The sequence below is a fragment of the Odontomachus brunneus genome, unplaced genomic scaffold (assembly GCF_010583005.1).
Source record: "Odontomachus brunneus isolate Ranch 3 - 2012 unplaced genomic scaffold, Obru_v1 Obru_scaffold_019, whole genome shotgun sequence".
NCBI classification, from domain to species: Eukaryota; Metazoa; Arthropoda; class Insecta; order Hymenoptera; family Formicidae; genus Odontomachus; species Odontomachus brunneus.
The window spans coordinates 361,248-378,583 of NW_022639469.1; the positions used below are offsets into that span (position 1 = coordinate 361,248).

Genomic DNA, 17,336 nt, shown 5'->3' on the forward strand with positions numbered 1-17,336 from the left:
CGGAATATCGTCTCGATATTCGAATATCGATATTGATTTTTCTACGTTTTTCCAATTTCCAAATATCGGGTTTTTCTATTTTTCGAGATAATACGTATCTATCTATATATATATATATATATATATATATATATATATATATACATACATATATATATATATATACATACATATATATATGTGTGTGTGTGTTTGTGTGTGTGGGGTTAAAAACGTTTTGTTACGAGATGTGCGCGATGAGTAGAGCAGGATGATACGTGTAACTCAATACTGTGATAAGGGTTGTTTATTGTTAATTGCCAGAGAGGTGCAATTCAGCATTGAGGCGGATTCGAAAAATTTTAACCTCGCTATTGGCGGATTAGAAGTCTTTTTTCAACGTTCCGCGAGCTTATCGACAGTGACGCGTGAGAGTATTTATTACAGGCATACGGTGTTTAAATTGTACAAATGTGTTTCTTTCAGTAATTCTCTTTTCTGTGCGAGTGTGCGCTAAATTCGAGAACACGAGAGCTATTCAAATCGCAGATAACAGCCGGTAATCGGGCGATTTTATTTGCATAAATAATGACGACACGTTCGCGCCGATAAGCATATCTGCATACGGATTGTCGTTTCATACATACGATCGTAAAGTAGGAAGACGCGCGCCCGTTTCACAGGGCGACTCAGCGGCCGTGACCATCAGAGAGTCAATAATATCCGGAACGTGTGTTCTCGCACAGGTTCATGATGCTTTCATGTAAAGCTCATCAATTTGTCGAACTATATCCAATCAACGTCAATTACATATTTAGCACGAGATGTCGGCTCGTTAATCAGGATATTACATCCGCCCGAACACAAATTTCTTGGTCAAATCGATACGCGGAGCGTGAGAGCATGAAAGAAGCAATCCATTTTTGCAAATGTATATTTTTGCATCTTCAAATAGATATTATGAGGTACACGAGTGATACATGTGTGCGATTTTGTATGGTGAAAATGATGACAAAAGATATATAATTAAATTCTTTTAAAGTGAATCGGTATAAATATTAGATGTACAAGTAAATTCGTGGCCCTCACAATTAATCAACTGTAACTTTATAAATTCATATCATTTACCCGCCGCATTGGAGTTTCGGAATATCAATCCTTAGGATGAAAAACACCATATAATTGGACGCTGCTGATGACATCATCTCACAAAGCAGTATTGAGCACGATGTCGTTCGATAAGCAGCATATCAGACATTACGTTCTTTTTGCATTTCAACTGAAAAAATGCTCTTAAGGCTAAGGAAATGATTTGCTCTGTTTTAAAGGGAAGTGCTGCAACTTACAGTAAAAACTGGTATCAAAGGTTTCGGGATGGTAATTCCGATCTTTCCGATCAAGAACATCCTAGAGAGTCAGAAAAAATTAGGCCACGAATTAATTTATACAACTAATACTTCACCGATAACATTGGTCCACAAAATAAAAACTTTTTGTATCATACAAAACATTGAGTGATCTATATAATATTTTTAATTAATTGAAAAACAAAATTAACTAAAAAATACGAAACAATTGTTTTTCTATCACCTAAAGTTTTCTAGTGATGTGATTTTTAAATTTTACAAATATTTATAAAATATTTTTATTAAGATTTATGAGTATAAGAAGATTTGTAAAAGAGATTTTCAATGGTAACACTCTGATTTTATTATTTCGCCTTATATCTCACTGAAAATAAGAATTCATTGCAATTCGTCTGCATTTGCAAACTGCACCGACAATGGGAGCAGTCGCTATTATCAACCAAGATTGGGAAAAAATGCGTTATTTGTAACGTCGTTAAGAGTTTTTCAATAAAACACTTGATAACAACGTTATTTTTTCATTACTAACAACAATGTAACACAATTAGTAACGGTAACGAATATAATTGTTACTTTTATTGTTACTCTGCATATATAAAATAGAATGAGCAGAAACAAGTCTGAAAAGAAAGTCTTCAAAACTTGGTGACAAAAGTAATGGAAATCATAACACGATAATAGTAAGAAATTAGATTTTTTAATGGGTAACAAATAACGTTATTTTTTTTGTTACATTAGAGTCTCTAAGTAATTTCATTATTGAAGTGTAACTGGAAATTTTTAGGTCTACTGAATATAATATCCGCTGTTATCCGTCGAGTTTCCGGGTAGCTGGATAATCTAACTCGATTACGAGAAATTATAAGGTTTGAGAAATTATAAAAAAAAGAAAGAACCCATTAAATTTCACTGTACTAGTTATAGGTTAATGTGAACCGCACGCGAACAGTACATATAATTTTAGTTGTATCTCGAAAACGAAAAATTACATAAAAATGAAACGAAATGCATTTTAAATTTAAAAGTTGATACTTTTGCGTAGCACTCACAAAATTTAAATAAAAAATTTGCTGCCGATGTTACAAGACTATGAAAAAACTCTCAAAATTCACATTTTTAGCTTCTTTGACACCATTTTTCTCAAAGTTGTTACTTAATAGGCAAATTTGGATAACGGATTCATGTTCAGGCAAAAATACATTGGAAATGACTGTTCACATTTTGGCAACAAAATCTTTGCAAACCAGTTTTATTTGTCGTTACTTCGAATGTATAACAAATATTTTTTTTTTATAATTTTACTTAAAACTCGTCATTAATACTATTAAAACGGCCCTTACATCAAGTTTCACTCATTTTCGAGAAAATTTTATCTTTTTATAGTCTTTTGAGTCTCGATTCGAAAAAAATGGTGTCGATGTTAAGGGGTTAATCGGTCTTTTTAGTGAGACTTTATTGATTGCAGTGTTATATTTATAAATGAGCTACCAGTTATAAGTATAGCATTTTAGTGAAGAAAACATTGATTTTCGAGAAAAATTGGGAATTCGAGAAAAAAAAGTTCGAGAAAAATTGAATTCGATATTAGAGATTTTCACCAACAGATTCGACGAAATTAAAAGTCACTGCGAATCCCGTCAAGCTAAAATATAATACTTCAGTGAAAAATAGTGATTGTACCTTCGAGAGTATGGTCTTTATTCCGAATTCTCTTTTATTGATAAAAAGTGCCTTTAATTGTGTCTTATAAATCTTCTGGTTAGCTTGTAAGCACATTCAGAGGCACCTTCATCGATGAGAGGGAGTTCAGTGTGAGGGACTAAATCTCACCCTAGTAGAGATGTGTGCAGTTTGCGTAGATATCCTCCTAATTATTGTCTAGCATTAATGCTTTCTTATTAGTTGTAGAAATACTTCATCGAAATTAGACAAGAATTTGATAGAGATTTATTCAGTGGTTGAAGTAATTTGCTGTACAACATGTGGACAAATTCTTTTAAACAGTTTTCTATGTGTATCAGGACAAATCTGCCCATTACAGTTTCGATTCTCTGCGTCTATTGCGTAGTAACTATAAGAAAAGCATTACATCTCAATTAAAATCCCAAGTAGTTTTACTCTGCAATTGTTAGACAACAGTTAATACAATTGTCCGGTATAACTACTCGAAAACTGCATTAAATTTCTACCGGCGGGTGTCAGTTCTCTTCTGAAACATATATGTTCTTCAGATTTTTTGGTGATTAAGGTGATCTCACCTGTAGATCGTCCTCAGAGAGGTTCATCCAAGCTTCCTCGGACGTCAAGCCGAAGAGCAGGTCTCGATCACCAAAGTCCGCGAATTCGGCGCCAGGTCCGGGCACGATCGGCATTAGTCCCGAAGAAGAGGCAGTGGGCTGGAAATTCTGATCGAAGTGTTTTTCTTTTTTTGGGTCTTCTTTCGCTTCGTTTTTTTTTTTTGTTTTGTTTTTTCGGCTTTCGAGTTATCGGATCCGCGAGGAACACGCTGTTATCGATCGGACTCGCGGCGCGGTGCAGCGCCTGCTCGTTTCTCTCCGTTCGCCCGGCACTTCCGCTTACGCGTTCACGATATCGCGATATCGCGACGAGTGCCAGCGACGACACATACACTACACTATCGACGGATAGGTTAATGGAGCATGCACGAAGTAGCTATTACAGTTCTCGGATCCGTCATCTGTCAGCCGGTTGTCCGTTCAATTAGCAGATTCATCGTTTACCTGTCGTCTCATTCGCTCTCGCGCAAAATCAATACGGTGGCTGGCCGGCGCAGTTGGGCCCGACGTCTGGCGAGCTAATATCCGTATGCAATTACAATGAAATTCGCGAATTTCGTAATAGTCTGAATGGCACGCGCGCCGAGACCGATGTTTACTTAACACTCATCGTTATATTTGTTTACGTTGCCTATGAAGTGGTAGGATATTCTAGCGCGTAATGCGCGTTTGAACGATAACGCGCTCTTTCTCTTGCCTGACGCGACCACACCGGCGGCGTGTACGTTCCGTTAAGCGTGGAGAATGTAAATGCAAATTCCATGAAAAACGGCGCGATGTCAAAAGCGGCGGAACCGACACGCCGCGCCGAAACTCACGCAGATAACGCCTGCCAGCCGCGCCGGTTGCGAAAACTTATGAAAAACGCGGGGTTAAAGCACCGATGTAACATTGATGCAGTCAATAATTGTTAGAGGCTTTCTCGTGCTTATTTCTATCAAAAAATAAATAATAGGTCGCGACGCTGGTCGAACTTCAATTTCTTTTAATTATTGTTCTCTAAGTTTAAATTTAATTCAAGGGAATGTCATAAAATTCATTTGAATATTTTACCGACGGAATACTAACTTTTTTCTACAATGTTCACCTCGAATTGGTTGCACAGACTTATAATGGAAGCATAATGCGACCCGTAAAATTTAAATAAGTTTTAATAAAAATAAATTAATAAACTTCACGTTGCATCAAAACACTCTTTGAAAAACGTCCACCATGAAGAAAACATAAGTTTTACTGTGAAAGAACTGTTGAAAAGAACGGAATTATTATATTTTTCTGAAAACATCACTTAGCTTCTATACGCTTTCTATGCGGGACAAAATGAAGTTAATATCTAAAAGTTCTTGAATGTGACTTATTAAAACATATAATATATAAAAATGTATTATTGCACATTTCATTAAATATAATTACTTTTTGACAATACTTATAAAATGATAAAACTATATCCTTTTTTCATCAATATATTAATGATGTTCAGTATTTGATATGATTAATAATCTTTGGTATCGCGATTTTATGAAATGTAGCATATAAAAAGAAATGCCAATTAACATATTTTAAGAATATAATGGCATAATTCCGTTATATGGCGAAATATACAAGTTTGGATTAGACGTAATATAAAATGTCACAGATATTTGCGCAGACACTTGACTAAAATGACAAGAAAAGATTATTTAATAACGTTAGCGTACACATACAGTAGTGAAAAGCAGAATTTTATCCTTTTTAACTTTAGCATCAATTAATTCTTCATCTCTTTCTGATTCCGTATTCGAAAACTCACGCAGATAACTATCAGCAGCAGCGGTTACGAAAACTTATGAGAAACGCGGGGTAAAAGTGCCGATGTAACATTAATACAGTCAATAATTATTAAAGTGCCGCGAGCTTTTTCTATCAAAGGAAAAATAATAGGTCACTGAGGTCGACACTGGTTGAACATTGCCTGCCGACTTCAATTACTTTTAATTATTGCCTTTTAATTACGATCATAATATCAATGATCGATATCGATATAGGTTAACTTTAGCGTTGATGTAACTCTTCGTCTCTTTCTGATACTCTACGTTCGCAGAGAGAGAAAGAAAGAGAAAGGGAGAGAGAGTCAAACACGATCGATCAAATGAATGTTAAAACTATAACCAATCTCGATAAAGGCGAGGCAAATCGTGAAAATGAAAACAGCACATTATAAGATAATTATTACAATTTTGTGGGTTCTAATTTCGGGTCACGTATTACAAAAGTGTATACTGTAATAGAAACACGCAAATAAAATTTCAATTCTTTAGTTTCTTTACAATGATATTTTCAGGTAACACATTCACTGTAATAATTGTAATAATTGTCAAAATTGTAATAATTACCTTATAATGTGCTGTTTTCATTTTCACGATTTGCCTTGCCTTTATCGAGATTGGTTATAGTTTTAACATTCATTTGATCGATCGTGTTTGACTCTCTCTCCCTTTCTCTCTCTTTCTCTCTCTGCGAACGTAGAGTATCAGAAAGAGACGAAGAGTTACATCAACGCTAAAGTTAATCTATGTCGATATCGATCATTGATATTATGATCGTAATTAAAAGGCAATAATTAAAAGGAATTGAAGTCGACTGGTAATGTTCAACCAGTGTTAATATTTAACTTTTGTTAATATTTAACTAAAAATCTAGAATATTTTCTTTACCGATTCTTTGAACATATGAAATTGTTAGTACGTTGTGCTACGTATGCGATCATTCTATAAGATAAAACAATATGAATATGATGTTATTAATGTAAGATCGGGTATATATATCTCGTATAATCCGTTATATGGACGTAAAATAATTCGTTGACCCATAATTGAAAATTGCTTATAAACTTTTCTAATTATTTCTTCTTTTAATTTCAAATATAAATTAATAAACTTTGGTAATTTTTCTTTAAAAACATTATATCTATTTGTGATATTGGTATCAATAATTAATAGCTCGATGAACAAATTTATATAAAATGATCCATAATATAAATCCCATTCCATAATATAAAATCCCATTCCATTTATATAAAATGATCCATTGGTCAACACAAAAATCATATCAATAATCTAAACCGTCCAATTGATTTCGTGGTACTGATCTCAAATATAACAATTAAAATCAAAGCTTAAGCTATTAATTATTAATACCAATAAGCTTTAATTTTCACAGTAGTAAAGAACAATGAAAAGGGCATTTTTTCCAAAATCATCTCTTCATAAATTATTTTTCTACTTCAGTTAGCACGGTAAAATTTGAGATATGGACTTTCTACACGCAAAAAAAATTTAATTAGTGCAATCAAATAAAAACCAACTGAAAATTAGGTGATCAGAAACAATATCTCCGTTATAAAAACTAATATTTCTGTTGTCGCAACCGAAAACATTCGTCTGAACATTCAACGATATTAGAACTCGGTTGAGTTAACTGAGAACAATTGACTATACAGAAGTCTCATAAAAGAATTTTTTGTTCCTACAGCCGAGTTTTCGTCCTGAGCAACCGAAAATTCGGTTGCACACGGAAAAAAACATTTGGTTCAATCAACCAAATATCTGGTCGATTATAAACGATCCAGAAATTCCGATTAAAGTAACCCGAATTCTGTTTAAGTTAACAAGATGTTTGGTTGACTTAAACAGAATTCGGGTTACTTTAATCGGAATTTCTAGATCGTTCATATTCGACCAGATATTTGGTTAATTCAACCAAACCTTTTTTTCCGTGCACCAACAGAATTGTTTTTCCGTGTAGGACATGTGAAATATGTTAAATTTAACTTTTTTATTGTGTCATTTCTTGGCCAGTGTGATTAGAACCATCACCTTACTTATTCTATTTGAGGAGGAAGGAGAAGGACGAAAGGAACAAATCGTCGTCTTACCTGATTGGCCGTCGGTGGCAAGACGGCCCCGTCGATGAAGGGCGCGAATCCGGAAGTGAATCTCGGCGGATCGAGCTTCACCGCTAACAGTTCCTCCAGGCTCCTCAAACGAAGGCACGGTGCAATATCGTCGGCCTCGACGTCGCTCGGACAGCCAGTCTGATCGGCGACCCGGCGCTTCACCGTCAACGGGTCTCGCTGGACCGCCCATGGCGAAAGGGCCGAACCTCCGAGCAGGATCACTCTCCCGATCAGCTCTATAATTCACGGGCGCAAATTTCGCGCTAATTGCGACCGATAAGCTGCAAGATAAGACGCAAAGGGAGCACGCTCGGGTGAATCCCTACTTGCCGCGGCGATAATACCGCCTCTTTATTATTTCGAAATCCGATAATCCGCGAACGGCACATCAGTCTTTTGTTAGTCCGCGAAGCTTGTTACTTCGTTTCTTCCCGCGCCGCCCTCTTTCTGCCTGCAGAAGCTTAGATACGGTTTTATGCGTTAACCAATTAATTGTAATTAGCGCGCCCCTTTGGGAAGATCGTGGTCGGTCAAATGTTAAATGCGATTAAATCGATTCTCTTTCTTGGCGAACTAAACTATCGGTTGCAGGAGGACCGCTTCGCGATACTTTATAATCCGGACGAGGAGAAGAATATCGCCAACCCTGCATCAGCGAACTATCGGGCGGAGTTTACAAGCGGCTTCAAATATGAATAAATTTATGGTGTGTACGCGGAGAGCTGTTACATCGAATGATATACTGCGCTGGCAATAAAAATTAGCATATCAGTATCGCACAACTGCAACATATTCATGCTAAAGCTAGAATTTATACAGGTTGTTCCAGTATTGGAGGTAACGACTTAACTGGATAGTAAAACGTGCAAAAATAAACTCAAGTGTTGTAAAACGTCATTTTACATTTATATAATAAAAAGGCCTAAAAATTCGCCTCTGAGATATTCTATTAAAGGGGTTACTTAAGGGGTTACTTTTCATTGTGAAGATAATATTTTTTGTGTTAAGTTTGACCCTATGAATATATTAATTTTATATAAAATTTGTTTCGAAATATTCTTCATGTTAATTGCCTGTTATTAATTAATACAGTTTGAGTAGATTGTTTGGGACATGTGAAAGGTATTCGACAAAATTTTTTACAGTTTGTGTCCTCACATATTAATCTGGATTTTTTATTTATTTTTGCGAGAATTCGACTAACCTGTTAAATGTTTAATTACATTTCTGTCTGTGTGAAATATCCTGCATCTATCTTGCAGAAATTAATTGAAAATGTTGAACTATTTACCACGAATAGGCCTAATTAACATCGGCAGCAAATTTTTTATATAAATTTTGTGAATACTACGCAAAAGTATCAATTTTTAGATTTAAAATATATTGCGTTTCATTTTGATATAATTTTTCGTTTTCGAAATATAACTAAAATTGTAAACACCGATCGCGTGCGCTCGACATTAACCCGTAAATAGAGTTATGAAATCCAGTTACATAACTGATAACTGGAATTCTGATGGATTTTTTTTTCTTTTTTCTTTTTTGTTGCACTTTTATAATTTCTCAAACTTATAATCTCTCGTGATCAAACTGTATTACCTAACTACCCAGACATCCGACGAATACCTAAAATAGTGGGTATTATTATATTCAACAAACCTAAAGACTTTCAGTTACAGTGATAAAATCACTTAGAAACTCTAATATAACAAAATATTTTATGACAAAAATAGGCGAAAAATTCTCATTCTAACAGTCATATCTTTTTTCTGATGCAAAATTTCGCATATTGGATTGAAAAATCGTATTCAGCTGACCCAAAAACCCCTAGGTACACTTCGCCTCAATGATAAAATCATTTAGAGGCTTTAATATAACAAAATATCTCATGACGAAAATACGTGAAAAATTCTCATTTTTCTAATAGCCATATCTTTTTTCTGAGGCAAAATTTCGCGAATCGGATTGAAAAATTGTGTTCAGTTGACCCAAAAATCCCTAGATACAGTTCGCTTCAATGATAAAATCATTTAGGGGCTCTAATATAACAGAATATCTCATGACGAGAATACTGGAAAATCCGAAAAATTCTCATTTTTCTAACAGCCATATCCTTTTTCTGAGGCAAAATTTTGCCAGTCGGATTAAAAAATTGTGTTCAGCAGACCCAACAATTTTTATAGTTGCACTTTGCTTCAATGATAAAATCATTTAGGGGTTTGAATATAACAAAATGTTTCATGAGAAAATGCGTTTTTGTCTAAAGTCTAGTGACAAGAATTCTCGTCATCCGACGTTAAGAGGTTAATCTGTAGTTATGTATATATATATATATATATATATATATATATATATATATATATATATCCTGATCGGAACAGACCGCAACATAGTACTTTTCGGTTCACCAATACCGATAGATCCTTTAGCAAATCTCTCTCCGTGTACGTTCGATAGCTCGCTTGCGGCACCGTCGACTCCTTCATCTTCTTCGCGCGCGACATTTAGCTGGCGCATCGCGCCAGCCGCAAATCCGACCGACGACGCAACGGCGTCGGTCGCACTCGATATCCGCGTCCGATCGACCGCGTGCCAGAAAACGATTAAACACCTTACCTTTCGCCATAGGGGAGACGGCTAAAAAATTGGCAAGAGCCGCCCCGGTGCCGTGGCCCAGCAACACCAGTCGTCCAGGATCGCCGCCGAAGGCCCCGAGATTCTCGCGCAGCCAATGAAGTCCCGCCACCAAATCCATCAATCCGTAATTGCCCTGCGCGCTCCCTTTCGACCCGGTTTTCAGAAAGCCTGGTTTCAATGCACCCGAATTAGGTAGGCGACTCATTCACGCCCGGCTAAGTGGATCAGTGGCGCGTTCGCGAATTATACCGCCGCCTGCGGCGTATTTTCCAACGCCGGATCTTTCACACGAGAGCATCGCACGGAATACGGCGCGCGTACGTAATCGCGCACATTTCCATCATCTCTGTTTTTCACGTGAGCCGAGAACGAAAGCTGTTTCGTTTGAGAAATAAGAAAAAGGAAAAGAAAATGCCCGCGACTCAGGGCGTTTGCTTGGACAATTCTGCACGGCGCAATTGTCTTCTCATTTCGTGCAGTAGCCTCTTTCGCTTCTCACACTTGGTTCCTTTGACTGAGACCTTCTTACGCTAACGTAACCAAAGAGCTCATGTTATTGTGCTAATTGCGAGTTCAAAGCGGGCTTCTGTACAACTACCACTGGTATTTACTTTGAGAAAATCACATCAAGAGATAGACAGAGAGAGAGAGAGAGAGAGAGTGTGTGTGTGTGTGTGTGTGTGCATGTGTGAGAGGAAAGAGTGAGAAGAAGAAAAGAAAAAAGAAGATTCTATTTTAATTAATTGTCACCGAGTTAGGCAGTGTGCGAAAGCCAAGATATCTGTTCGCGTGTACAAATACAGTTATTGTAACAGCAAACGAGTGAGCTCGGAATCAGATAAATCGGATTAAAATTAAACATTTGCTCGACCGGCTCGATTTCACTCATTTCAATTTACCCCCGTGACCCTATCCTACCACGGCTATACTATTACTTTGATTCGCACTCCGCGAGACGAGTTTTTCATTTCAATTCGATTTGCCCTTCAAATCCCTTTCACACGTCGACGCCGCGCTTGATTATCGCCGAGATCCACCTTTACATTCGTATTTAACATCGACAATATATTCGCGTATCAATAATCTCCAATAATATTCGAGTATTTACTCTTATTAATCTTTATTTAAAAATATTGCGATTATAATTGTTCGCACAATTTAGATTGAACCTCCCCTCGGCAGGTATCCTTCGACAATTCTCCTGAACGATCGTTTCCTGATTTAAGGTGAAAATATCAATATGTGGACACGTATTTAATCCTGATATTTTTATTTTTTTGATTTTTACGAATATTTACACTTCTAACGTATACACAGACAAATATCATTTCACTGCTAACAAAAGCAATCACTCAGTTCACTTTCCTTCTTTTAGGTAATTTACCTTCAATAAAAAATATTGTTTTCATAACAGTCTTAAAATATATTCATCACAACTTTCAGAAAAGATTATCATACTATCTAATGTTTATAGTCGTTTAATAACGACTATAATATTTATTTAAAGACATTTATAATAAGTCATCAATACGTCATTTGACGTCATTATGTTTGCTATGGCTCACACTTCAAAGGGAAATAATTTTTGAACCATGCTTTGAATTAATATGAAATAGTTTGTGATTACGTTTAGATGCAATATAAATTAATCCGCAATTTTTCAGAATTTTTATATTATTTCTGAGTAATACGCTCCCTTAAAAACCAGAATAATAAGAATGTCTAAAGTTAGTGTTCAAGCACTGACACTTTTACGATATCGGTATCGGCGGCTTCATTTCGTTCGGTCGAGACGAACGAATTTCTCACATATGCGATAAATTTAGAAATACACTCGATGTTATTTAAAGTAACGGTCCAATCTCGGCGACTTTATTTGTACGACCGCGAGGCACGGAAATATTCAGCACGAAACGCCGCGAAAGTACGAATAATAAGTGGAATAACGAAAAAGAGGAAAAACATAAAACGGCTACCGAAGAAAATCGAGTCCGCCGGCCGCGCGATATTGGATAATACCGCAGGCATTGTTTCGGTTCAGCGATGAACAAAACGCATACGGAACTGTGGTGTGCCCGACAAAGAGGAGCGCAAAACAGAGCCAGCACGCTGAAAATACGGTATATCGATATCGCAAATTATATTCCGCTGGCTGGGCTTCTTTCATGAATGGGTGTACGAAGTTGTAAACACGCTCGCACATCCTTCGAGAAACAAGTCGTTTGTTTATCGTTATCCACGTCGCAATGCAACCCCTAAATAGAGCCCTGCAGAAATACTACGAAATAGATTAAAAAAAAGAAGATAGACATGAACTATTGCGCTTAACAGCGGTAAAATGCAGCGAAAAAATCGAGAGACTCGCAAAATGGAAATATAACAAGTTTTCAAAGTAGATTAACGCGAAATTACAGCTTCGCTTCGTTCACCATCCAAAAAGAGCGAAAGAGACAGAAGAGACAGAGAGAGAGAGAGAGAGAGAGAGAGAGAGAGACGCGTGCGATATTCCGATACAAATTTTACGAATGAACTAAAAAAAGCAGGGTTTTACCGATAATAACCGGAGATTCGCGAACGAGACGAGACGAGACTCGAATGTCAATTACTGTTCGCGCGGCGCTCCAGTTGAAATGATGTGCACGACATTTAGCAGATTCTCGAAAGCCGGCCATGCGATAAACGAGCGCGAAAGTCTACTCGCGTGAAAAACGCTACCTTACTTATATCCCCTTCTTCGTCCTCATTAAACTCCCTTTGTTTCTTTCCCCTTTTGTACCCGTTTTTAATTTTGACACGCACACACGTCCGTCTCTTTCTCTCTTTCACTTTCCCTCCTGCTCCCTCTCTCTCCTTCTCTTTCTCTCTCTCTCTCTCTCTCTCTTCCTCTCTCTGTCTCGTGAGAAGACGCATCTCTCGCAAATAACCGGACTCCCCAGTTCTCCGATATCCACGTTCGGGGTGACGTCGCGTTTTTAAAGTTCCGGCTATCGCGTCGGTAACAACCCTCCGAGAGAGAATTCTCGTATACAACTGCGCGGAAAGTAATCTGGTAAGATCCCGGGTGAACTTCCCCCTGGCTGCCACGAATAATGAGATCATTCTTTCAGTCTGTCGAAAGAACAAAAGGGTCGGTCGCGCTGTATAATAAACAAAGCTGAGTAAACTCGGCGCGCTTTATAATCCGGAAACTTTCTATCAGCTGTTTGCTCGCGCACGAAGTAGCAATGCGAATGTCTTGATTGTCGTGCGCTATTCGTCATTGTTGCAGTCGGGACAATAATTTCTTAGCGCAATGTGCGCGAGCGCGAGCGTTTACCATGAAGAGATCGGAGATTGAGCGTCAAAGTGTGACGATTCTCGATAGATAAAAACTTTTGTTCCTCGAATAATGATTGTGATCGGAAGTTTAATTTCTTTTTTATTAAAATCCACCTCTGAACAACTTCTTTAATGACCGAGAACTTCAAGTTTTTAATAATAATTTATTTATTCATAAATAATTTATTTCACAGAAATAAGAGATAGAAGATGGAAGTAATAAAAGGAAAAGAAAAGGAAACGAACTGAATGTATAAATGGATGATTACATGCAGCGAGTAATAAATTTACAGTAATTTGCAATTAATTAATTTAGAATGTAAATAAAAAGTAAACTAAAGTCTAATATGGCACAAATATTTTAGATAGCTTTCAGTTAAATAAAATTATTGATAGTTTCCAGTTTTTACAATATTAATCTATTATAATAATGATTTTATTAAAATTATTACAAAGATAGCTATACCTGAATCGTTCTCTTTGTTCGTGATTAAAATTTGACGATATAGAATCCTTGATTTCGCATAATTAGCTAAAAATAAATAAGCTATTTACATATAAAACTTTTCTTATATATTAATATATAAACTCTATTATATATTATTATTATTATTATTAACTATATATTAATATATATTAATATATATGTTATTATATATTAATATAAAACTTTTCTTATATATTTGATATAAAAGGCCGAATATAATATCAATATTGCAAAGACAACTTTATTTTATATATTTATTTTATATTTTGATATTTTATATTTTTCTGGCACACTAGGCTCGAAAACGAACTCACAGCAACTTTGTTATATGACGGACAACTGAAATAGTCAAGACAATAGAAATCATGACAGATAATTGAAATCAACTTTATTTAAATCTTATATTCCCAACAACTTTTAGCGCGTGAACAAAAGTCGTTATTCCACTAGTTTGCGAGTGATTCAAAAATAAAAATTGAATGGGATGGAAAATGAATCCAGTGTGCTAGAGTAAGGAGTTAAATTAAACACTAAACTAACTGAAACTAACTTAAACATAAAAGTAAACTTGAAATTATCCTATAACGTAAATGAAAATATACAAAACAGAGAATTACAAGAGCAGAGAATATTACAAGTATAATTTATCCCAATTATATATTTTATTACAGGACAAAAACATGTAATAAATTTCTAAGAATTTTTTGCTCTCTTTCTGAGATACAGGGTGATCCATATAAAACTTAACGATTTAATATCCTAAGAATTGCGCGATCAAGAAATCAATCAGTACAGCATAGTACAATTAGTTAAATTAATGTGTAACATAAATATCATTTGATTTTAACCTCGAAATCTTACAAATTCCATTTTGACAATTTTTTTGAAAAGACCTCAGAATATTTAGCCTTACGTGTGCCACCGTATATATCCGCAGTAGTGAGAGGGTTAAAGGATACTTGCGAATCAATTTATCGTGGGCTGTCGTGAACGGTCGTGAGCGATCGCAAATGATTGCAAATGGTCGTGGATGGTCGAGCAAAATATTTGCGAGCGATTTGTGCGGGCGTGTGTACGTGTGTGTGTGTGTGTGTGTGTCGCGATACAGAGGGGGGAGGGACGGTTGCGAAGACACAAGTTGAAATTGCGAGCTTACCGAGCACACCTAGACGAAAATTGATGGAGACGACGATGAGACGTCCGTGAGCGGCTAAGGCGGTCCCGTCGAACGAATTCCCAGCACCCCACGAATAGGAATCGCCATGGATGAGGAGAAGAGTCGGCAGCGAGTCCGCGATACTACCTGCAAACACATCGGACGATATTCTACCGCAATGGAAACGCGCAAGTCTCGCTGAAATAAACGTGACATAAATGCAAGGCGAACGAATGCGTTCGCAAAATTGATGAAAACGTCGCCGCTTATTCTATGATTTACGATTCGTTCCACAGCGACGGGAAAACACGCTTCATTTCCCGGCAATTGCAGCTTCGCTCGGCGGTTTTCTTTATCGCGTCACTTTCGACGAGAGTCGGGTTGTCCTTATCAAAAATTTCGATCGTGCGCTCCGTTTGCTCTCGTAATCCGCTAATTGACATCCCTCACCTCCGTCTCATCAAGAGAGTATCTGATAAACCAGGCTCGAACTATAATTCCCCCTTTATCTGGACTCAAACTCGGTCGAAGTGTGTTAGCAGTAAAAATATGTACGCGAGTCTTATCCGAGCGCGATACAATGAGCGATTTAGGCGCAATTATTAAGGCGCGAATAAATATTCTCCGTAAATAAGAGAGGTGCGGCCGATAAAAATTCCGAAAAGAGCTGAGCAAGAAGGTGCCACGGGTCCCTGCACGGCCACACGTACCAGAGATTAAGCTTGTATAACTTTATAAGCTCCCACGGCTTACACGACTATAAGCTCACGTCGACATTATCTAATTTTCAGTTTTATTAGTCAAATATGAAAATCGCATTAAGTGTATGATGAAACAATCGTGTAACTACATTTAACGTCAAAAACGAAACGTGAGAGCTGATACTTGACTTCAGTGAAGTCACCTGCTATTATTGATCATTTAAAAATAAATTATGTGCGCGGAAATATCTGCGAAATCATATATTTAACTTAAATAAACGTAACATTTATTTATCATAAATTAATACTATAAATATTGAGTCCTTGCTGCAATTTGTTTCACTTTAATAATAAAAACGTGCAATTTTAGCGCATACAAGTGTGACACTTGATTATTACGATATTTTTATAAGGGACAAATGAAATTTGCAATATTATTTTTTTAGCAAGTGTGACATTTGACTATTATGATAGCCTTAATATTATAAAGAGCAGTCGCATGTTTATATTCTAATAAACAATTCTGAATTATGTGAAATTCCATAGAGAATTTTTTACAATGAGATTTCCAATTTTATTTTATTTTTTTGACAAATATGACATTTGACTATTACGATATCATTGATATTATGAATCGGCTGCTTCCATAAAAGATCTCAAAACAATCTTTAAAACTCTCGTGGAAGCATAATATGAATTAAAATAAACATAAAAGTCCTATACGTTCATAAATCTTTTTTAATTTATATCTCAATAATTATTGCGAATATCGCAAAACGACATGGGAGTTTTGTGTTCACCTTAATTCGTACTGTGCCTCCACGAAAGTTTCAGAGGTTATTCTAGGATCCTGTAAACTCAAATAAAAAATTCGAAGTTATATGTATCTTTACATGTAATATTTTAAAATAAGATTTGCTTCATTCTCTCTTTCTCTCTCTCTCCCTCTCCCTCTCTCTCTCTCTCTCTCTCTCTCTGTACTCAATCAGACAATCCCCTATATCTCCTTCGGTCAAGCGTAATATCGAATCCTCGGTGGCATAGACACGATCGAAATCATATAATTGTCCGGGAACGAATGATCATGTCGTGCTAAGCAATGGCAGGCGAGACACCTGTTGCGATCCTCATAGCGCACGCTAGGCGACAGATAGTTAAGTAGGTGAGCGAGTAAACGACGCCATTCGCGATTTCGCCGTGCGTATTTTTCCGCTGGGAGTTGCGAAAAACCGTACCTACTTCGTCGCGACTTCTTCCTGTCCGCCTGTTTCGCGACCGCCAGATAGTATTTCTCGAAGCATTTACGAGCGACTCGGTATTTTTATTGCTTCCTCGGTATCGACTAGTCTCAGTCGTGGCCGCTCGATTTGTTCGTGTCGCGCCGGAAGTTAGTAAATTATAGATCTCTCTCTCTCTCTCTCTCTCTCTCTCTCTCTCTCTCTCTCTCTCTCTCTCTCTCT

The 17,336-nt window shown here is 36.6% G+C and overlaps 1 protein-coding gene across 2 annotated transcripts in view; it reads right to left on the reverse strand.

The window, feature by feature from the left end:
• Positions 1-17,336, reverse strand: part of LOC116841983 (neuroligin-1-like) — a 50,982-nt gene that overhangs the window by 12,263 nt on the left and 21,383 nt on the right. For both annotated transcript variants that reach the window (XM_032810591.1, XM_032810592.1), the window contains exons 3-6: positions 15,176-15,322; positions 10,194-10,382; positions 7,557-7,813; positions 3,605-3,751 (exon numbers count right to left, since the gene is read on the reverse strand). In XM_032810591.1, the coding sequence (XP_032666482.1) occupies positions 3,605-3,751; positions 7,557-7,813; positions 10,194-10,382; positions 15,176-15,322 (740 nt within the window). The remainder of the gene's footprint in view (positions 1-3,604; positions 3,752-7,556; positions 7,814-10,193; positions 10,383-15,175; positions 15,323-17,336) is intronic.